This window comes from Coenobita brevimanus, chromosome 77 (genome assembly GCF_032717465.1).
Source record: "Coenobita brevimanus isolate Jiangsu-jjx chromosome 77, ASM3271746v2, whole genome shotgun sequence".
In the NCBI taxonomy this organism is placed as follows: domain Eukaryota; kingdom Metazoa; phylum Arthropoda; class Malacostraca; order Decapoda; family Coenobitidae; genus Coenobita; species Coenobita brevimanus.
In genome coordinates, this window is record NC_137030.1 from 1,321,524 (window position 1) to 1,346,559 (window position 25,036).

Consider the following 25,036-nt stretch of genomic DNA (forward strand, 5'->3'; position numbering starts at 1 on the left):
AGTCTCTCTTTTTCTCCTCTCGGTTAATGAGGCAGATCAATGCAGGAAGGTGGCTGATGGTTACAAGTATATGGGTACGAAGATTTGAAGTACGAAAATTAGGTTTCTACAACACATACCGCTATATACATGGTAGTAGTAGTAGAAACAAGAGAGGTAGTAGTAGTAGTAGTAGTAGTAGTAGTAGTAGAAACAAGAGAGGTAGTAGTAGTAGTAGTAGTAGTAGTAGTAGTAGAAACAAGAGAGGTAGTAGTAGTAGTAGTAGAAACAAGAGAGGTAGTAGTAGTAGAAACAAGAGAGGTAGTAGTAGTAGTAGTAGTAGAAACAAGAGAGGTAGTAGTAGTAGTAGTAGTAGTAGTAGTAGAAACAAGAGAGGTAGTAGTAGTAGTAGTAGAAACAAGAGAGGTGGTGGTAGTAGTAGTAGTAGTAGTAGAAACAAGAGAGGTAGTAGTAGTAGTAGTAGTAGTAGTAGAAACAAGAGAGGTAGTAGTAGTAGTAGTAGTAGTAGTAGTAGAAACAAGAGAGGTAGTAGTAGTAGTAGTAGTAGTAGTAGAAACAAGAGAGGTAGTAGTAGTAGTAGTAATAGTAGTAGAAACAAGAGAGGTAGTAGTAGTAGTAGTAGTAGTAGTAGAAACAAGAGAGGTAGTAGTAGTAGTAGTAGTAGTAGTAGTAGTAGAAACAAGAGAGGTAGTAGTAGTAGTAGTAGTAGTAGAAACAAGAGAGGTAGTAGTAGTAGTAGCAGTAGTAGTAGAAACAAGAGAGGTGGTGGTAGTAGTAGTAGTAGTAGTAGTAGTAGTAGCAGTAGTAGTAGTAGTTGTAGCAGAAACAAGAGGTGGTGGTGGTGGTGGTAGTAGTAGTAGTAGTAGTAGTAGTAGTAGAAACAAGAGATGTAATAGTAGTAGTAGTAGTAGTAGAAACAAGAGAGGTAATAGTAGTAGTAGTAGCAGTAGTAGTAGCAGCAAAAACAAGAGGTGGTGGTGGTAGTAGTAGTAGTAGTAGAAAAAAGAGAGGTAGTAGTAGAAGTAGTAATATTAGTAGTAGTAGTAGTAGTAGTAGTAGAAACAAGAGAGATAGTAGTAGTAGTAGTAGTAGTAGTAGTAGTAGATGCAACAGAGTTAATAATACCGGTAGTAGCAGTAGATGGAACAGAGGTGGTGGTAGTGGTAGAGGTGGTATTACATAGGGTATGGAATATCCACGGTCACAACAGGCGTCGATGAGTAAGGGTGACTATAGAATCTGTTCAAAGTGCAAGGCGATCAAGACGAGGCGGGGTGTTCAGCAGAGTCGTGTTCAGTGGTGACATACCCGCCATACTGTGCACACCTACACTAACCAGTATCTTTATTATTATTATTATTAGTAGTAGTAGTAGTAGTAGTATTGAGTCATGTTCAGTGTTCACGTACACGGGATACGGTACACACATATACAAACCATTATTATTATTATTATTATTATTATTAGCGAGCAATGTTTACTCTCAGCTAAGTTTGGAAATGAGCAGGCCGGCCCGACCCGACCGTCATGCTAAACAGAAGCTAATAACTTTACTCTCATGTGATGTGGAGTTGCAATTCTTTCAGCATGTGATACAGTCATTCAATAAAATTTGTTATCAACTACTAACTCACATATAAAGACGTAGCAACCCCTTGGAATCTGAGTTTTCCAAGGGAGGCTCTAATCGGTAAAAACCTCAGTTACGAGATCACTTTCAAAGATTTTCTGTCGCAACACTGTGTTTTTTGGCATCAGTTTTGGCAATTACGTATCGGAGATTCCGTCTATAACTTTATATGATAACAAGGTGCTCGCTGGCTTGTCACGCGCCCACAAAGCGCACTTTACTATACTGGTTATTAGTATGTTGTGCTCAAGCGTTTGTGAATGTAACGTAGTGTACAAAGAAACATATTATCACAGAAATGGATTATAATATGCACACATACAAAAATATTACCGGTATTATTATTATTATTATTATTATTAGACAAATGAATTTTAACAGGCACCTAAACCCACTAAACCACACGGCACCGTCTACAGATCCAGTATTTCAATAGAGGCAGGAGAGCCGAACGGAATATTTTGCATCTGACTTCTGTCGCTCCCAAGAGTATCTGATACATCGTCATCTTTACATTTCCAATCAGTGGACGAATCGTTTTGAAAAGCGATCTTAAGAAGTTCACATAGGCCAAATGTGTTTGTCTGTCTGTCTATCTATCAATTGCCAGAAGCCATAATCGTCCGGGGTGGCCGTTTGTCTCGGAGTTAGCTGTTTTACGGGGAGTGGCACTAACCCTCCGCCAACCCACTTGTTGACAAGCGAGGAACATGGAGGCTATGGGTTGGTTATGTGGTTACAACCCAGGACTGTCAATGGTTTTCTAGTTTAAAGGAAACCAGTAGGATTGTCACTTAATATAATGCCACCTGAAGAGAAAGAGGAGTAATAAAAAGGGACAGGGTAGAGGGGGGAAATAGGCAGAGAGGAGGGCAGACAGAAAAAGAATGAAAAAGGTGAAAGAAGTAGGCTGCACTACATCAAATGAGTGGATCATGGTCGCCACCCTCTGCCACTTGTCTGTTTTTATCAGTACTACATAAGGAAAGAAATGTCATAATTTTCATGAATGTGTGCCTTTTTTTTTTTCTAGTACAGTACAGCATAAATGAAGGAAATTTACACAACATATCACATACGTTCATCACACCAAAGTCTTGCTGGTTATATGGACTGAGTAGCCTACAGTATGGTGATGTCAGAATGATTTCAGTAACACAGAAGAGAATGGCAAGGTGTAATATGCAAGATAAATCGCACAGGAAGAGGTGTCAGGGAGCTTCCTTAACCGACGCAATATACGGGTCCAAATGCTTGCTGGTGCGGGTGTAATATGCAAAATAAATCGCTTAGGAAGAGGTGTTAGGGAGCTTCCTTTACCAATTAGCATACGGGCCCCAAGGTCAGTATTTTCGTTGGTTAAGGAAGCTCCCTAACACTTCTTCCTTGGCTATTTATTCTTGGATTTGGGTGGTTAATATCGTTTTGCATGTTATATGGGCAGAGTGTGGCGATATGGGCAGAGTGTGGCGATATTAGAATTATTTAAGTACGGTAACACAGAAGAGAACGGCAGGGTGTAATAAGCAAAATAAATCGCAAAGGAAGAGGTGTAAGGGAGCTTCCTTAACCGACGAGAACTCGGGCCCTTCAGATATCTTTTGGAGTGAGAGTACACAAACAGCTTGAACCTTGTCCGATCTACACCCCGATCACTAACCATCCACTCACACAATGTCGCTGCCAAGTTTGATCCTACCCAGATAGAGATGATAACGCTACGGCCTGAACTTTGACCTCTGACCAAAATGAGCCTGACCGATAACTGATATACACCTAAATCGATTCACCTACAGTCCAATCACACACTGTGGTTACCATTTTTTTTTTTTTCGAAACTGGATGAGATATTCTTATGTTCTTCTGTTAATTCATTGTTTTTCGTTTTATTTTTGTACTCTATAGAATTTTGGAAATGACGTGGTTTAATACAGACTTAATACACCCCTTCAATGCACTTAATACATTGTTTCAATAATATATAACCCAACAATATACTTACTACACCCCTTCAATGCACTTAAACACTTAATACACCCTTCAATGGATTTAAACACTTAATACACCCCTTCAATGCACTTAAACACTTAATACACCCCTCCAATGCACTTAAACACTTAATACACCCTTCAATGCACTTAAACACTTAATACACCCTTCAATGCACTTAAACACTTAATACACCCCTTCAATGCACTTAAACACTTAATACACCCTTCAATGCACTTAAACACTTAATACACCCTTCAATGCACTTAAACACTTAATACACCCTTCAATGCACTTAAACACTTAATACACCCTTCAATGCACTTAAACACTTAATACACCCCTTCAATGCACTTAAACACTTAATACACCCTTCAATGCACTTAAACACTTAATACACCCTTCAATGCACTCCATTAACCCTTTCAATGCACGTAATACACCTTTTCAATATTAGCTAGACCTACTTCATACACCCCTTCAATACACTCAGAGAGAGAGAGAGAGAGAGAGAGGGAGGGAGACTCAAGCTCTAATCTGTATCTTTCCCACCTAACACACAGACACATACATATCGTTCAGACATATAGGAAAAACACACACACACACACACACACACACACACACACACACACCTCTTCACAAACATTCCCACGTCAATGCTAATTCTTCATCATCAACATAAAATTTCCTGATTTTTTTTACAAGAACAAAGACAAGATCCAGCAAAACAAACAACTACATTTCCAATTGTAATAATAATAATAATAATAATAATAATAATAATAATAACTCCACAAAAAACTGCTCCTACGTCGTTGCCAGTTCATCATCAACATAAATAATTTTCCAGAATATTTTTTTTTTTACGGGAACAAAGACAAGAATTATCAAACACAACTACACTCCCACTTGTAATCCGAAGCGTCACCCTCCACCACTTTGACACTAATCTACCTTCATCTACAGGGAACAAGAACGATTATAACAGGATCCATGAGAGGTACGTGAAATCGATTTTTTTTTTTAAGACATTTCCGAGGTGATGTTTAAAACTGTCTTCCTCTGTCTGTATTTCCTACTGCCTATGACCTCCACTGTCTTCCACTGTCTGTATTTCCCACTGCCTAAGACCTCCACTGTCTTCCTCTGTCTGTATTTCCTACTGCCTATGACCTCCACTGTCTTCCTGTCTGTATTTCCTCCTGCCTATGACCTCCACTGTCTTCCTCTGCCTGGACTTCCTACTGCCTACGACTTCCAGTGTCTTCCTGTCTGTATTTCCTTCTGCCTATGACCACTGTCAACCTCTGTCTGTATTTCCTACTGCCTATGACTTCCTGTGTCTTCCTGTCTGTATTTTCTATACTGCCTATGACCTCCAGTATCTTCCTCTGTCTATATTTCCTACTGTCTATAACCTCTGTCTGTATTTCTTACTGCCTATGACCTCCACTGTCTTCCCGTCTGTATTTCCTACTGCCTATGACCTCCACTGTCTTCATGTCTGTATTTCCTACTGCCTATGACCTCCTCTGTCTTCCTCTGTCTTTATTTCCTACTGCCTATGACCTCCACTGTCTTCCTGTCTGTATTTCCTACTGCCTATGGTCTTCACTCTTCCAAAAGCAGTGTGCCTTGGCATCTCGAAATGAACGCAACTGGAATTTGGCTATTATCTTGTTTTTATTATGAAGAGGACAATCTTGCGAGCTTCTAACTTTTGGTTCCTTCTTCCTAGCATTAAATAGGAAGAAAAATGATGAAGGGATATTATATACAGAATACCATTTTCACCCTTGGCCTAAATATGTCATCTCTCCATACTGAACGTTAACTTCTGGCAAACTGATTATAAAAAGAGAAAATTATGTGAAAAAGATATATACGAAATTCGACAAGCAAAATACTTATATACCATATCAAAAAATCAGAACATTAAATGGAAATGAGATAAATATACATAAATTAAAATTAAAAAAGAATAACATGGCCTACGAAAATGAGAAAACTGATGTGAAGAAAATTTTGAGAGATGGCAGAGGAATTACATAAAATTTAAAAAATATATATATAAATTAATAGGATAAATTAGGTACGAATTCGTATACTTAAAGGAAATTATTAAGACAGTTGAAATGAGAAGGGTTAAACTAGTATTATATAAGTATGTGAAATAATATATAACGTGTGTGTGTGTGTGTGTGTGACAGAGAGAGAGAGAGAGAGAGAGAGAGAGAGAGAGAGAGAGATGCGGAGAGGGAAATGAGAAGGTAATAAAAAATTCGAAAAAGTTAAAACACACACACACACACACACACACACACACACACACACACACACACACGGGGGGGGGTAATACGAACCCGAGTACGTGCTCTGATCAAATTCAAAGCCTTGATCACGACACTGGCAAAGAATAGGATCAGAAAGACGAGATGCGAGAAGCCTTATATAACTGTCACTCTTAACATCATCATTCTCACCATCATCATCGTCACCATCATCATCATCATCACCATCATCATCATCATCACCATCATCATCATCCCCATCATCATCATCATCATCATCCCCATCATCATCATCTCAGCATCATCATCACCATCAACATCATCTCAGCATCATCATCACCATCATCAGTATCAATATTATCATTATTATTATCATTACTATTTTTATTATCATCACCATAATCCTAACATCACATTTATCATCATCATCATCATCATCATCACCATCATCATCATCATCATCACCATCATCATCATCATCATCATCATCACCATCATCATCATCATCATCATCATCACCATCATCATCACCATCATCATCATCATCACCATCATCATCATCTCAGCATCATCATCACCATCATCATCATCATCATCATCATCACCATCATCATCATCTCAGCATCATCATCACCATCATCATCCCCATCATCATCATCTCAGCATCATCATCACCATCATCATCATCTCAGCATCATCATCACCATCATCATCATCATCGTCACCATCATCACCATCATCATCACCATCATCATCATCTCAGCATCATCATCACCATCATCATCATCTCAGCATCATCATCACCATCATCATTATCAATATTATCATTATTATTATTATTACTATTTTTATTATCATCACCATAATCCTAACATCACATTTATCATCATCATCATCATCACCACCATATAACATAAAAGCAAATATACAGGTATAACACAGAACAAATTGCCAAGGGACAGGTGTTAGGAATATACTCCAAAAATATATTAGAGGATATGCTTACATTCATGGCAAGATGTTAACTGTAACCTGAAGCTGAAAGAATATAAGGTAGCCTAGTATGCCGTTATGACGTTTCCTTATGTTGTATACAGTTCAGTTAGTAGAAGTAGTAGTAGTAGTAGCAGTAGTAGAAGTAGTAGTAGTAGTAAAACTTCTACTACTACTACTACTACCACTACTACTATGATTTTGCTGATGATGATGCCTGGAATCTAACAGATACCTTAAGCTAGCCAGCCTGATATCCGCCAGGCCAATTCAAGATACGTTTCAAAATGTCCTCAGAACTGTGTAAATAAATAATACTCTCTCTCAATCGTTCCCCGTTTTCTTTACACCAGGGAACGAGGCGTCTGGTGTTGCGGGGAGACTCGGGAAGAAGGAGGGCTGGCTCAGACGACACCTGACATGCAACAAACAACTCCTCTATATAAAATTAATCCTTATGTTTCTCATGGGAGGTTAGTATGATTAGTTTCAGTTCTCAGAGTGGTTCATATACAACTCTCCTCTTCCATCCCCACCAGGTGCTTTCTTGTGTTGTGGGGACGGCTGTATTATCAATGCTTAACTAGTATGATTTATTTTGTTCTTATTCCTACTGCCTTATCAATGTCTAGCCTGTATGATTTATTTCTTATTCCCAATGTCTTAACAATGTCTAGCTTGCATCATTTATATATTTCTTACTCTCACTGCCTTATCAATGTCTAACGTGCATCATTTATTCATTTCTTCCCACTCCCTTATCAATGTCTAACGTGCATCATTTATTCATTTATTCCCACTCATCAATGTCTAACGTGCATCATTTATTTATTTCTTACTCTCACTGCCGTATCAATGTCTATCTTGCATCATTCATTCATTCCCATTATCTTATCAATGCCTAACTTGCATCATTTACTCATTTCTTATTCCCACTCCCTTAACAATTTCTAACTTGTATCACTTATTTATTTCCTACTCCCACTGTCACATCCACGCCCACATCAGCAGACTGGGCCCTCCCCGTAACACGTAAAGTAACAAATGGGTATCCAATGGAGGAACATTTTTAGGCCACCCTGTATACCAACTTATCGAACTTTTAACAACTTCTGACACTTTGTAGTTACATAATACTTTTTTTTTAATCCAACTTTTGTAACCCTGAACTCATGATTTTTCAGAAGATTCCTTTTATATCTATCAATCTATCTATCTTTTATTGCTCTCATTCATAATTATATTTGGTACTATTCAATTAGCGGAAGCCGGAACATCATCCACTCACTTGATGTAGTGTTGCCTACCAATTGCCTGCCAGTTTTTCGTTCTTGTATGACCTCACGCAATAATAATAATAATAATAATAATAATAATAATAATAATAATAACAATAATAATAATAATAATAATAACAAACTACAATAATAATAATAATAATAATATTAATAATAATAACAACAACAACAAACTACAACCATAATAATAACAATAACAATAACAATAATAATAATAATAATGCCATACTCCACAGGTAAAACCTCCTACCTGCCCTTCCTAACCCTGCACATGCAACAATTGGGCATCAAGGTCACTGAAATTGCAGTCATCTATGCCTTTCTACCCATCGCGTCACTTCTAGGACCCCCAGTTTCAGGTGAGATTATTAGTTTCAGGTGATTCTTATAGTTTCATTGATCTCTCTCTCTCTCTCTCTCTCTCTCTCTCTCTCTCTCTCTCTCTCTCTCTAATTATCTATCTATCTACCGAATTATCCATCCATCTATCTATCTACCAACCTACCTACCTACTTATCCTATCCATTTCTTCCTGCAGGGCTATTGTCTATCTATCTATCCATTTCTTCCTCCAGGGCTACCATCTATCTAGTTAACTAGCTAGCTATCCATCTATCTATCTATCTATCCATCCATTTCTTCTTGCAGGGCTACTATCTATCTACCTATTACTTCCCGCAGGGCTATTATCTATTTATCTATTTCTTCCTACAGGGTTACTAGCAGACAAATTCGGCCACTACAAGCTAGTCCTCATTATCAACATAGTCAGTGCTACGGTGATGCATATGCTGTTACTGGTAGTGCCTCCCCGCCCTGAAAACACCCTTACCCTGCACTGCGGAGCCCACGGTCACTCGATGTCCTGGGACCTATGCCACCCATGCCACGAGGCACAGAACTGGACACGCCTGGAACTGAGTCTGGAGGTGGGTTGATGATGATGATGATGATGGTGATGGTGATGAATGAGGATGATGATGATGGTGATGAATGAGGATGATAATGATAATGATAGTGATGAATGAGGATGAGGATGAGGATGAGGATGATGATAGTGATGAACGAGGATGATGATGAAAATGATATTGATGAATGAGGATGATGATGATGAGGATGATAGTGATGAATGATGATGATAATGACGATGATAGTGATGAATGAGAATGATACTGATGATGATAGTGATGAACGAGGATGATGATGATGATAATGATAGTGATGAATGAGGATGAGGATGATGAGGATGATAGTGATGAATGATGATGATGATGGTGGATGATGATGATGATGATGACCTTGCAGGAGTCTGAATACAAATAAAACTATCCACCACAAACTATCGCATCTAAAATTACGGTTCCCATCACTAACTCTCGCATCTTCAACTATCCATCACAATCGTAATTTTATCTCCCCTTGTCTCCCCTACGCAGCAGTGTGACTACGATTGTGACATTCCCTCAGAGGACATCACCCTTTGCCTCCATCGCCACCACCACAGCAACACCAGCCTGCCTCAATGTCGCACCTTCAATCTCACGGAACAGGTAACCACTCTTAATCATTATTTTCTGTCCATAGGTGTTTCTCTTCTATATATCTGTAAGGTAATTGGCATGCCTCAAATGCAGAGTAGATGAAGTGGAATAGAAGGTGAACTACTGAAATGAGCGTATTGTATATATGTTTTAAGTTATACAGGAAGATAGACTGATAGACAGACGGACATACAGAGAGAGAGAGAGAGAGAGAGAGAGAGAGAGAGAATACTTTTTTTTACGCAGATTCATAAGTCTAACCCAATTCTATCACTATTACTATTCCAGATCACCGTAAACGGGTCTGTCGCATCATGGCGAACGGGAGGCGGCGGAGAAGGTGCACCCCTTTCCCCTAACACAAACCTCGCGGACACCTGCAGCCACTCCTGGGACAGGATATTCCACGAGGACAAAATATACGGCAACCTCACATGCCCTGGGAACTGCCGACTCAAGTGTAAGGTGCAGAATTTCCCGCAATGTCTTCACCCGGACGATCCTTCCGCGTCATCCACCACTTTCTGGGTCTACTTTGCGCTGCGGATGACGGGTACTTTCTTCATGGCTTCCGCCTTTACGATGATGGTATGTTTTTTACGTGTACTTGTGTATTTTACTAATCTATCATCATTATATTATGCGCTGTATGTTCTGAGCTGCTCTTTACCAGTTTCTTTCTTTTTCTTTCTTTTTTTTTCGGAACTACATTGCGCTGCGGATGACGGGTGCCTTCTTCATCGCTTCCACTTTTACGATGATGGTATTTTTTTTTTTTTTTTAAGTATTTGGGTACTTCACTAATCTACCATCATTATATTATGCGCTGTATGTTCTGAGTTGCTCTTTTCCAGTTTATTTCTTTCCGGAACTACTTTGCACGGCGGATGACGGCTACCTTCTTCTCTGCTTGCACTGTTACGATGATGGTATATTTTATGTGTACTTCCAGTATTTACATATCAAGTATCGATAATATTATGTCGGGTAAGGTTTGAGTAGCCATTTACGTTTTCCTTATGCACTGTATATTTTGAGTTGCTATTTATCAGTATTGTTTATCTATTTAACTATTTTGAAACTGTCTCCCTCTGTATTTCCTACTTCCTATGATCAGTCTTTCAAACGCAGTGTGTCCAGGTATCTCGAAATGAACGGATCTTGAAGTTGGCTCTTTTGTTTTGTTTTTGTTTTTGTTTTCTTGGAAGTAATGGTTTGCGGGCTCCTGGTCTTTGGTTCCTTCCTCCTTCCTCGCTTCCCTTTTTACGATGATGGTAGGTTTTCCAGGATAATTACCTTTTTTTTTTTTTTTTTTTTTTTTTAGCACAGCGTGCACTGTTAATCATGACAATCTCATCAATTAACCTATTATCGGTAGTTTAAAGTTACCAGCTCTACTCGCGTTGTGAATGACATGCACCTTCTTCCTCGCTTCCTTACTTGCGATGACGGTAAGTTACGAGTTGCATTAAGACAGTATTCACCCTCACTGGTTTGCGAAAGTGGTAAGTTTGCCAGGCATATATACTTCCTTTTACCTATTTCATCTAGCTGCGCAGCTGAAAAAAAAAATAATAATAATAATAATAATAATAATAACCTCTAAAGGAAACAAACTGCATACTTTGGAAAAATAAAAATAAAAATAAACTCTAAGGGGTGCAATCTTCATACTCTGCTGGCTCGATATACCTGAAAATTCAAGAAGTTCTTTGGAAATTTCACTCCATATTTCACTGTTATACGATGCTGATAAATTTTAAATATTAAAATGCAGTACGAACATAGCTACAGGCTATTCTGTTTCTAGGACGAGACATAACTGAATATCACGCTGTAATCGCCTATGCAAAACTGAATCGCTTAAGGTGTGCTCAGGGACGCGACCAGGAAATTGTTATGGGAGGGAGAGAAGTTTGAGATAGATGCATGGAAAATTTAATAACGGAGGGCTGAACTCTCCCCGCCCCACAAACACACACACACACACACACACTTTTTGCCTACACCCATAGATGTGAAAAAAAAATAAATAAATAAACAAATAAAATACGCGGCCTCTAAGAACAGGCCTACTTCCCTAGCAAATTACAGTACCGGTACCCTATCACATTTTCTCTAGCTATTTGTTTTAATGACCAGTGCTGTAAATTGGAGGAAGCTGATTAATCACCTGTATAGGAAGCAACTGAGATTCTACATGGAATCTTTCTTATTTATTTGTTTATTTATTTGCCCATTCCTGCGGGCTTGACTGCAATAAGGGGGGGGGATGAAATTAAAAAGGGGAGGCAATAGGATATGGTAATAGTAATTTTAACTGCTGCGAATTTGACTGAAAAAAGGGGGAAAATGGGGGCATAAAATTAAATATAATGATTTCCTGTATACATTTCGTTTTCAGGATATAACGATGATTTACTGAATGAATTTTGCTTTCAGGATATAACGATGATTTACTGAATTAGTTTTGCTTTCAGGATATAACGATGAATATATTTTGCTTTCAGGACGCCACAACACTGGCGGTGGTGAAGCAATACAACGCGGAGTATGGAAAGCAGAGAATATTGGGTACCGTGGGGCAAGGACTGCTTCCTTTCTTCGCAGGGATACTAGTGGATAGATATAGTACTGCTGAAGGTACGTGCTGTCTACGTATCTGTTACTATGTACTAATGTAATACTGAAGGGCATGTTCTAACGTCATGCCAGGATAATATGTACTAATGTAATGCCACAATTATTTGTACTATACCATTTTTAACTTGTTTTAAAATTGCCCTCTTTCCATCTTGAATTCTGGGCCGAGCGGCAACTGGTATTGTCTTTTTCTGCCACTGAGGTATGTGAAAAAAAAAAAAAATCTAGGCCAATCTAGAGTAAAAATAGTACAATGTAATGCCAGGATTTGAACTAAAAAATGTACTCTCTTCTACCAGGATATTCCTACGCACCTGCCTTCTACTTGGGCGCTGTCTTAATTGCAGTAACAACTCTACTTATAACACGGCTACAGGTCAAGGTGAGTGAGTGAGAGAGAGAGAGAGAGAGAGTGTGTTAGAGGGGGAGGGAATTGTGTATGCACTGCAGTATATGCCACTGAATTAATTTGTATGTCTGCAGAAATATAATTATTTACCACTGATGATAATATACCGGTAATAATAATAATAATAATAATAATAATACGAGTACCGTAATATAAATTATGAACATATGAAGCAGTACCATGTTCCTGTATGGCCCATTCTATTAGCCTCCTATCCATTACTGTTACACATATAAAACACGGTGCATATCGTATATAATCATCCATTCAATCTATCCATATATCCCCCATTAACTCTACCCGTCTACCCATCACAGCTGAAAATATAGACCAAATACTTTCCATACATCATCCCCATTAAATCTACCCATATCATCACCCATTATAGTTGAATGTAAGAAGCAAAATACTATCCATACACTTCACCATTAATTTTACCCATCTACCCATTTACAGGTAGACGTATCAAGCAATACACTATTCAAGGACTTACGCAAACTGATTACCAAGCCTGAGATAGACGTGTTTCTGCTGATGATTCTGGTGATGGGCTCCAACTGGGGGTACATTGAGAGTTACCTGTTCGTCTACCTCATTGAGCTGAAGGCGCCTAACTACCTGCTGGGTAAGTTATCGATGTGTGTATGTGTGTGTGTGTGTGTGTGTGTGTGTGTGTGTGTGTGTGTGTGTAAAAATAATAAACAAATATATACGGTATCCCTGTACAGTATAGTGTGTGTGTGTGTGTGTGTGTGTGTGTGTGTGTGTGTGTGTGTGTGTGTGTGTGTGTGTGTGTGTGTGTGTGTGTGTAAAAATAATAAACAAATATATACGGTATCCCTGTACAGTATAGTGTGTGTGTGTGTGTGTGTGTGTGTGTGTGTGTGTGTGTGTGTGTGTGTGTGTGTGTGTGTGTGTGTGTGTGTGTGTGTGTGTAAAAATAATAAACAAATATATACGGTATCCCTGTACAGTATAGTGTGTGCGTGTGTGTGTGTGTGTGTGTGTGTGTGTGTGTGTGTGTGTGTGTGTGTGTGTGTGTGTATGTATGTACGTACTCACGTATGTATGTATGTACTATATGTGAAAGAATATATATACCTGTACTGTATAGGGTATATGTACGTATGTATGTATGTAAATAAATAATAAGCAAATATATATACAGTACGTATGTAAATATGTATGCATGTGTGAGTGTTTTCAAAGTGCATTCTTAATATTGAGGATTACAACCCTGATAATGATGATGATGATGATGATGATGATGATGACGAAGGTACTGTTTCATATTACTGTTAACGGTGCTATTCACGTTAATCCCGTCCCCGTTGTTCTGCCATAGGTCTGACGCTAACAGTGGGGTGCCTGGTTGGAATCCCTGTCCTGTACATGGTAGACAAAGTGATCGAAAAAGTGGGCAGAGCAAACATCTTCATCATCTCCTTCTTTGCCTACACCGTGCGGCACCTCGGATACGCATATATGAAGTAAGATAAGGGGCGGTTGTCTGCTTAGGAGGCTTACTAACACCGCTTCCTTACCGATTTATTTCTGATTCTGTTCCGTTACTATACTGTGTGTTATTCGTGATATCATAGTACGGTTACGAAGCTCACTAACACCTCTTCCTCACCGATTTATTTCTGATTCTGTTCCGTTACTATCTTGTGTGTTATTCGTGGTATCCTAGTACGGTTACGAAGCTCACTAACACCTCTTCCTCACCGATTTATTTCTGATTCTGCTCCGTTACTATATTCTTGTGTGTTATTCATGCAATGTGTGTCGATACTGAAAAGACATCAGAAGCAACCCGGGGGATGTTAATGAGTACTTTAGAAAATAAATCGCTAAGGATGAGGTGTTAGGGAGCCTCCTTACCCGAGAATATAGGAGTCTTTTACTGCACTGAACTCCTAATTTATGTTGTGTATCTTTACCTTAATCTTTCAGTAGGAGGGTAGTTTCTGATGTTCAATACCGTTCTTTGTGTGTGTGTGTGTGTGTGTGTGTGTGTGTGTGTGTGTGTGTGTGTGTGTGTGTGTGTGTGTGTGTGTGTGTGTGTGTGTAGAGATAGACAGATGGATACATACACAGCCTACATACTTATACATATATACATCAATGTGTATATATGTATGTATGTATGTATGTGCAGCTACTCGTATGTGTGTGCGTCATGTACGTATTGCTATTGCAGTGGTCCGTGGCTGGTGTTCCCATTTGAGCTACTAGAGGTGTTTACGTACCAAATCATGTGGGTGGCAGCGTGTACCTATTGCCCTATACTAGCACCAAAGGGACTACTAGCCACCATGACAGGGCTAGCAGGGGCCATGCACTACTCTGTCGGTAAGTTCACAAGTACATCCTCCTCACCGACTCATCTCACACATTTATCCATCAATACCTTCTAGTCTGCTATTCATACTAGCATCAACAGGGACTACTAGCCACCATGACAGGGCTAGCAGGGGCCACGCACTACTCTCTTGGTAAGTAAATAGCACATCCTCCTCACCGGCTAACTTCACACATTTATCCATAGTCTAAGATGCCACGTGAGGCCCTCCTTCTACTGCTACTAAACTACTGCAACTACTACTATTACAAACATGATAACACTAATAATTTCGTAATTCATAAGTTACGTTAATGAATTTGGCACCACAGCGGGTAAGACTTTGGATCACAGCTGTGCACACACACACACACACACACACACACACACACAAATATCGCAAATGACACCTAACGTTGGACTTCGCCTACCTAGACCCCTTCTAATAGATCCTAGTTCACCTCAAACCAATTAACAAAAGGAAATGCCACTGAAAAAAAAGCCATTTATACTCATGAATACAACCTTGTGGAAGTAAAAATTTATAAATATCTTGTGAGAGTGGGAGATACAATTTTTCCACATGGGCGCTGCAATTCCACCAGTTTTACATTTTCACGTTCTTAAGGAAAATAATTTTAGTACACTATGCAAGACAGATAAGAACTTGTTGAATATAGCCTTCAAAACGTATAGAACAAACAAATTTTACTGTACCTATTTTAAGAATTTAGGATATTTAAGGACGCTGCTGGACGCGTTTTCTTTTCTCCCCCCCCCCCTCGGGTGCACATTCAGTCATATTGGAGGAGCGGGTTCAGGGAGAAATGAAACGGCAAAGTCGCGCCTTCGCTCGGGAATAGATGAAAACAGTTCAGCTAATCATACAAAAATATCACCAGAAAAGCCGTTTTTTTAACATTAAACAAACCTATACCGGTACCTAACCTAACGTTAACCTACCATACCTCGTTTTGTTTGGAGAGATGACGAAGGTGCGACGTACAGTCTTTTCTCGAGGCATTCAATCCGACGTTACCGATAGAACTAGATGATTGTAACAGGAATTACAAAATAAATCGCTGCCTGGACTCCCGCGGCAGCTTGATTACTGGCCATCACGTCAACCTAACCAAATTTGCCGCCCAAGACTTCCCTATGAATTTAACCACCTAGGACTGCCACTACACCTAACGCTGGAAGTCCCCAATTCCTATCAGACTAAAACTTCCAACCTAACCTGTCCTAATCCACCTGTGAAAGATTCCCAGACCAAAACTTCCACCCTAACGTATCCTAATCCACCTGTGAAAGACTCCCAGACTAAAACTTCCACCCTAACCTATCCTAATCCACCTGTGAAAGACTCCCACACCAAAACTTCCAACTTAACCTGTCCTAATCAACCCATGAAAAAAATATTTAAACTTTCAACCTAACCTACCCTAAGAACGACTCCCAGACTAAAACTTCCAACCTAACCTGTCCTAATCAACCCATGAAAAAAATATATATATATATTTAATCTTTCAACCTAACCTACCCTACGAACGACTCCCATACTAAAACTTCCAACCTAACCTGTCCTAATCCACTTGTAAAAAGACCCATTCGAATAGGACATCTGGAAGACCTCGCCTACGTGGTAAAGTATTTTGCCTATAAAAACCATGAAAACAAATAACTAACCGTCCGTTTTTCATATTCGTTCTTTTTTCTGGCATATTTTGGAGTTTTGTTTAAATGCGACCTTCATTTCCACGAACATAAGCCCATTTTAATAAATGAATTGGCTTTCCATTTCAAACCACGGGTATTTTTACCTGGAAATTATACCCATAAAAACTATAATGACGTCTAGCATCTCCCGGACCAACCCTAGACATCCTTCTGGGGTAAAAGTGAACGGGGAACAAATATCCAACCAGACCTAATCAAATGAACCAGTGAAAGCCAAGGCCTACAGACCTTAGCTTAGCCTTCAAACCCGACCTAACCCTGACATTTATACAAAGCTCTGCAGTTTCGCAGTCACTTCCTCAAAAACAAAGAATTTCCGGGAAACCAAAAAGCATTACTGTTAGCAGGAAGCATATCACGTTCATATACCAGGAATATAGCTCCTTCTGTCAAAATCAACCAGTAAGTTACAACCTATCTAAAGCACAAAGTTAGAGGCGCTAAATATTAACTTACCCATGAACGATGGATCGGATGGAATTCAAATTCCTCTTCGACAGCCCACCTGACAAACCCCAGAACACTTGCAGTTGCTCCTCCGTCAACTGAACTGCCAGATATTATTAGCCCGGTAAATGGTGAATCAATGTACGAATCACGGGCAATCCACTGATGGGAAAAGCAGGAACACAGCGAAGAGGAAAGTTTCTCACACCGTCACCACCAAAACGCGCTGCGGTGTTCATCGAGCTTAAAATATCTTCGAAACGTTTTTCTTCCCCCCACGGTCTTTTTATTTGTAAAAATTGTGCCATATTTGTGGTCAGTTATTTGGTCATTTACTGCACTAGCTTCAAGTGAATATCTAGAAATTACCGAGCTTTGCTTATTATTTCCTGCTGCATCTTTACGAATATTTTACCGATTTTCATCAACGAATCTTGGTTTGTCAGACTGAAGTAACTGAAACAATTGAAAGAACAAAAATGAACAGTAAAGGCAACGAAAATACAGTAGAATACCCCTGAAAGTTGTTCTTCCAGCCACTCAGGAGGTATTCTTCACTTACTGTATCCCTCAAGTTATTTCGTCCATCTACCTACCCCTGTCCGTATCTAACTGTATTATGAGCGTTACAGTTCATATCCCCTTGTATGCAAGTTTCGTCAATATTAAACGATATACACATCGTACAAAAGAATGTTAAGGTGTACTGTACGCCAAAATGAGATGTAACTAACGAAGAGGAGCTGTAAAGTCTCTTAGGTTATGCCACTTAGAATACTGACCTTCTTATTCTATCCCGGCTTTGTACTGTATGTCATCTCCCAGCTTCATTCTTGATTTGCCTCTTATCCATCTTCCTGCACTGCATTCCCTATCCTCTCCTCCACCTCCATAGACATCACACTACACTCAACCATGGTGTTGGAGAGGGATGCCTTCACGTGATGGCACCGCTATCAATTGGTCAGTGGAGCTGCCTGGTTATACCGATGTCCATCAACATCCCCCCTGTCCCGTGAAAGGAAGATTATGAGCTACCGGAGAATAGTAACTTCAGCTTGCAGTCCATTGGGTTTACATTCAGATAAACGTGGAGTAGCTACTACCACTACCACTTAACCTAATTCTCAGAGACTCTTCTCTTCTACCAATCACCCCATCATGTTCTCAGTCTTCCTCTTCTTCCAATCACTACTCTCTAAGACAGCATCCACACTGCCTTCTCATCTAGGTCGTGGTGTTGGAGCTCTTCTGGGGGGCCACCTGATAGCCAAGTTTGGTCTTAGTCCAACCTTCCGCATCTTCGCCTTTATCTCACTGGGCAGCGGCATATTGTACACCTGCATCCACTGCTTATGTCTGAAGCACGTAATGAAGGAAAAAGGTAAGAGAGAGAGAGAGAGAGAGAGAGAGAGAGAGATAGGGCTATAGATTAATCCCCGAGCTAGACCTCAACAGGTCATATAGCCCTGCTAGGGTTACATGAGAGCGCTACCCCTCCCAGTACAGCAGCTACCGGGCAAGGCGCGAATTCACAACCCTCACGATTACGAGCCCGACACCCTACCACTGAGCTACCGCGCTCCCCAGAGAGAAAGAGAGAGAGAGCATCACAAAAACATATATTCACCAGACAAAACAGCCACTCCCACAACTTGAATACTAAGTTGTAGTTACATGAAATTTGATGAGCCATAGTCATGAGGTGGTAATGAATCTCCTTCGTTATTGGACAAATCAAACATCCAATCTGCACTTGGCCATCAACTGAGCAAAAAGGGATTAGGGATCTTTGCCAGGTTAGAACAAACATGCTGTAATGATAATGATGATGATGGTGATGATGACAGGTATCTTTGTCAACAAATGCAGTGTAATGATGATGGTGATAATGATGATTATGACAACAATGACAATAATAACAATTCTTCCGCTTACAGAGGTAATTGCAGCAGAAAAGGAGGAGAGGAGAAAATCAGAAGGTGACCCGATGATGGACCCACAAGAACAGGCCACCGTGCTCTTCCTTAATGGCTCTCGGCACTCCCTGGCAGAATGCTAAACTGCTGGGGTGATTTCACAAACATATTCATGCACAATTCCCTCTCATAACCTAAGATTTTTGTACGGAAAAGTAGAACGTGAGAGGATTTTTTTTTTTTTTTTTTTTTTTCCTACCTTCCCATTCCTGCCTCTGTTGTTATGGCCTCAGGCTCATCTGAAAAGTGAACCTGATAAACCGCAGGCTAAAGTTATCCTTTTCCTGCAGCCCACTATCCTCATTTTAGGGGATATGGAAGTAGCTAAGAGAAGTTTCTACAGGCAGGCAGAGTCGCCCTGTTATATACTGTATATCTGCCACCACATGAAAGCATCTCTCTTCAGCAACACCCTGCTAAAGCACATACATGAACCTACAGCAATTTTTTTTTTTTTTTTTTTTCTTAAGGAATAACAAGGAACATCGGACAACTCTGACTCTCCTTTCCTAGTCCTTCTTGGGAAAATAAATGACTGGGGTCGATGGTCACCAGTCATCTGTTACTTATACTATACAGTACTTGCAAACTTTAAGTTAAGACAGCATTAGACTGACTGTGCTGGTACCTTTAAGGATCCCAGTGGAAATATACCTATGAAGCCTCAATGACTTATCCTTGGCTGGAATCTTGCATACTAGTACTAAACTAGTTTGTCACTACAATGTATATAATTCAACAGTATTGTACCATGTTATATATTACAATTCAAATAAAGCTAATATTATTTGTTTTAATATTACTGTCAGTCTGTGTTGCTTCTTATAGCTTTTTCTGTGCTATGTCCACAGCCCATAACCGTCTGCACATACTGCATTTTTCTTTTAACTCCAACTCATCACAACTTCACCACAAGGATACATATTGAATTCAAGCTGGTTTTGGAAATGTTTATAAAAATACATAAAGTACATTAGGTACAAGTCATTGCCAAAGTGTTTCGGCAGTGGGCAAAGACCCTGTTGTGTATACTCCTTTGACTCCAACCCCCTTAGTACATCACACCCTTCAGTCAAATGTATACTCCTTTACTTCAACCCCCTTAGTACAACACACCCTACAATACCATGACACAAACCCTTCAATCAAATGTATACTCCTCTACTTCAACCCCCTCAATACCACAACACAAACCCCTCAATCGGATTAGTCATATTTTATTCCTGTTATTTCCAGACAATTTATTTACAGTCTTGAAAGGCCACTTGTTTTGAAAGGATTAGAAACAGTCCCCATAACCCCTTCACAACCTGATACCTCTCTCTACGATAATTATTCCTTTCAATTGCAAGACCGTATAACCACCCCAAGTACTCCCTACATGTCAACTAGTGGGTTGCAGAGGGTTAGTGCCCCTACCTGGAAAACCACTAACTCAAAGACAAACAGCCACCCCTTACAGGATTATGGTATCTGGCTATAGATAGACAGATAGAATTGCAAGTCTATTTTGTATTTTAGTCTTGTTTTCTCCATATCATTTAATTACAGTTTAGAGAGGCCATCTGTAGTCATGGGGTAGGACACGGTCTTCATTAACCTCTTCACTAACTGAAGTCTCTCCCTAAGCTGAATATTTACTGTACAATCAACTGAAGGTAGCAAAAAATAGGCTAAAAGAAAAAATATAATAATACATCATCAGACCACACTAGTTAACACTGATTCTTTTTATAGTTCATTCATTTTAACTATGCATTTTTTACTCTAACTTGGCCTTAAACTCCCATCTCTCCATCTTAAATATGCTAATCACAAAGAAGTGCTATGGAGATTATGTAGTGCAATAGTATTATCTCCTGCCACACAGCTATGAGAAATAAGTTGCCAAAAGACGAACATGTGGGCCAAGTTACAGTAAAAACAGTATAGGTGGTGATTTTCATTCTTTTCCAGCTTATTTCCCACAGCTTAGTGGTAGAAAAAGAAAATGCTATGGTTCTACATCCTTTCCCCTGCACTTGTTCAAGAGTGTCATCATATCTAGTGTTAATCTCTTGTTACATCTCAGGACTCAAGATGGACAGAAAGCTATTTTTTGCCTAGTGAAAGTGAACAGAGTATACTTATAGATGATTTTATTCAGCTTAGGAGACCCACCTGGTTGTGAGGGGTTGATGGAGGATATTAACTAACCCGTCTAGTTCAAAAAGTACCTCTGAAACTGAATAAAATTGCCTGAGGACACCAAGAACAGAATACGACATTATCGTACTCAAGAGGTTAACCTACTTAGTCTAACAATGTATTCTGTACTTTATTCTTGCTACTTCAAGGCAAATTTTATTCAGCTTGGGAGACTTCTGGAGCAGGAAGAGTTAGATCTACCCTCCATTAGCTCATGCACTATTTTGGCAGCTTAGATACTGAATAAATTAGCCTGGATGTAGGGGGGAAAAAAAAATTCACTCGAGAGAAGGATTTGAGACTATCCATCCATATATCCAACCCTTTACTTCCCCATTAAAAGAACAGGGATCAGAGGCTAGGCTACTCATTCAGACATTACAACAAGAGTGACCAGTTGCTCAACCCTGAGTTGCATCAAACAAGCAATACACCCCAACTTCCTTAGACATAAACCCCATCCACTAGAGCACCTTAAGCCACTAAACCACCTGGCATCAAACACACCTTCAGGCATCTAAACCTTAATGCTAAAACATATTAAAAACCTACAATCCTCTTCAATGTTAAAATGTACACAGAATTCCTCACAGATTTTAAATAATAATAAAATAATATGTCCTAATGCCTGACTTGAATATTTAAAATTGCAGGATTAAAAAAAAAATAAAATAAATGAGAGAGAGAGAGAGAGAGAGAGAGAGAAATGAGTTAAAAATAAAAAAAATATCGTACAATACAAATGTCCACACTCATATTCTTCTTAATCGCTACAATGATCTCTTTACCTTACCTACGTCATTCTAGAAATACACATAACTTTGGCCAGTATTCTCATTGGTTACGGAAGCTCCCTAGCTCCTCTTCCAAAGCTATTTATTTTGCTTATTACCCCTTGCCGTCCTCTTCTGTCAGACTTAAATCATTCCAACATCGTCATATTCTACGTAAATAATGTACAAAGGGATATTAACCACCCATATCCAAAAATAAATTGGTAAGGAAGAGACGTTACGGAGTTTCCTTACCTGACGAGAATACGAACCCTCGTCACATCAACTCCTTAAGAATTCTGAAAGGGATGACAGACTAACTATGAGAGTGTATGTGAGCAAGGCAGAGGAAGAGAGGGAGCGGGGGAAACCACTGATAAGATGGGGGGATGGAGTGGAGATATATATGAGAGAGAGGGTGTGAGCTGGAGGAAAGGCAGACAAATGGCAGGGGTTAGGGCAACCTGGAGGTGATTTGTTTATGGCCAACCCTTATGCAATTAAGGAATCTAGTTATAGACAGACAGATAAGTATGGGAGATAAAAGCTTTCACACATACACTTCTTGGTGATTTTCATTCTTGGCCAATTTTCCTCCCCTAATCTATTGGCATACAGCATATATTACTGGCTCCCTAAATGTCTGCTCTGTGTAAAAAATCCAAAAACAAATTAAAAATACAAGACTCAGACCACCTTTCTACACTGTGATTAAACATAAATATAATGTAAACATATTCTGACCACTGTAGATCAAATTCTTCACATTGCCCTACAATTTAGGAACTCTTCTATTTGCAGAATTTCATGAATTTTCCAATGGTAATTCAGAAAAAAATAAGACTAACAGTTCTCAAGAAACATCCTAGTTCTGAAATAAAAATAGGTAAAAATATAATAATAATAATAATAATAATAATAATAATAATATTAATAATAATAATGAATAAAAGAATACGGCAAAAACAACAAGCAAGTCAGCAGTGTCTCATATAACCCATGGATGGAATACAGCACTGCTGACTTTCATTCTGTGCCACTTGTGTTCCATTATGACATTTTAGAATATGATGCACATTTCCCGAAAACTTTTGCCTCTAAAACAATATCCATTAATTTGAAACATCACTTACATCACGGAAAAATAGGCCTAAAAATATTTCACAAAATATTTCACACTACCAATGCAACAAATTCCACAGAAGGGTTAACTCTGCACATTACCAGTCTATCATCAACATCCATGTGCGTAGAGATCAGTTTTATCTTCTTACTATATTTTACAAGGAATGAATACCACTTGTTTCCATGGCCTGACGATATAACTGAAATACTGTACAATGGCTACAGTCCAGCACAGGAAGCCCCAAACTGAACCCCTTCACTCTGATCATGTCTTTAATACTGTGTTTTGGCACTGCAGAGGGATGCCTTCATTTGGTGGCACCAACATACCCATGTGGATCTACTGCTTGGTTATACAAATGTCCCTCAGCAACTTTTTTATCCCCCAAAAGGAGGATGATAGAGCAGAAGGGGAACATAAGCCTGCAGTTGACTGGATTGACATTTCACTGCATCAAAAGTCACTACAACAACAACAGCAGTGAACTGTATTTTATTCTTAATACCTCCACATGATTTTCTTCGGCTTTGGAGAGACTGATTATGCTGCCGGAGTCACATACTGCCTTAATAACTCCCTTCACACTATAAGTGAATAAACTCATTTATAGTGCCTTGTTCTTGCCTGACTGAGATTCCTACACCCTTTTGGCTTGGTTGATGGCCAAGAGCAGCCAGACTGGAAAGCTAATTTGACTAGTAACCAAGGAGTATCATTCCTGCCTCATAACCAAGGCTCTTCAAATACCAAGCAACCACAACTTAGAAATTAATTCATGAGAGAGGCCCAATTGTCAGGTGAAAACAAAATGATTATAGTAACAGTGTTACACTGAGTGACAAGCCAAACGGTTTCCTGTACACCAGGAAACCATTTACTATGCTGGGTGGTAACCATACAACCAAATTTTGGCACCTGGTGGTTTAGTGGGTAATTATTGTGCTCCAATCAAATGAAGCCAGTGAAGGTTTATATCCAAGGGGTGGTTGGGGTTTATTGCTCACGTAATGCCACTCAGGGATGAGTGAGGTTGGTCACTCTCATCTTAAATGTCAGGACCAACTGCCTAGCCCCGGGCTCCTACACACCTCATGGGACAACATAGGATTGGATGATGGATGGATGGATGGTGATTAAAATGAAAAGCACATCATCACAATGAAGGGGTTAAATACAACTTTCGTTTGTAAAGGCAGCCCTGCACACATGCACAACACTTGGACCTGTAGTGGTCACATGGGGGAAAAAATCCACAAATTTGGCCATAAACTAATACATATCATTCTGGAGATCATCAGCAACATGTACAGTACCATCATGAGTAAAAATTCACTAACAATTCTCTGCCAGCCTTGTGTCCTACCTTCCCTATTTCTCTTTCCTCCCTGAATGTCCGAGAGTAACCTTCCTTCACATGCTCTTTTGCTGTGCTTCAGATTGCTATCATATAAAAATTCATGTAACAAAAAAATTCATGTAACAATGTTTTTCCTGAATATCACAGAGTATTCTTCTTTTTCATAATCTTATGCTTTGCACTTTGCAGTGCCATCACATTAAAATATTTCTCAAATTGGTGTGTTTATAAATGATACAACGATGATGACAATATGACATTCACACCACTTTCCTAAATGTCAGTG

At 39.3% G+C, this 25,036-nt stretch overlaps 1 protein-coding gene across 1 annotated transcript; it reads left to right on the forward strand.

Annotated features, from left to right (window-relative positions):
• The first annotated feature begins 4,615 nt into the window (after positions 1-4,615).
• LOC145408406 (major facilitator superfamily domain-containing protein 6-like) lies at positions 4,616-19,390 on the forward strand. Its single transcript, XM_080279134.1, has 13 exons — positions 4,616-4,622; positions 7,260-7,379; positions 8,441-8,563; positions 8,919-9,133; positions 9,641-9,754; positions 10,034-10,333; positions 12,256-12,388; positions 12,688-12,770; positions 13,254-13,422; positions 14,143-14,287; positions 15,001-15,152; positions 18,560-18,712; positions 19,269-19,390. Exons 1-13 carry the CDS (start codon positions 4,616-4,618, stop codon positions 19,388-19,390), a joined length of 1,836 nt encoding a protein of 611 aa, XP_080135260.1.
• The last annotated feature ends 5,646 nt before the right edge of the window (positions 19,391-25,036 follow it).

What these genes read in the sequence shown, in the direction of transcription:
- LOC145408406 (XM_080279134.1), top strand. An exon ending in CCTTCAATCTCACGGAACAG is followed by an intron (nt 9,755 to 10,033) that starts GTAACCACTCTT and finishes TTACTATTCCAG; the next exon opens with ATCACCGTAAACGGGTCTGT. An exon ending in GGCCATGCACTACTCTGTCG is followed by an intron (nt 15,153 to 18,559) that starts GTAAGTTCACAA and finishes CTTCTCATCTAG; the next exon opens with GTCGTGGTGTTGGAGCTCTT.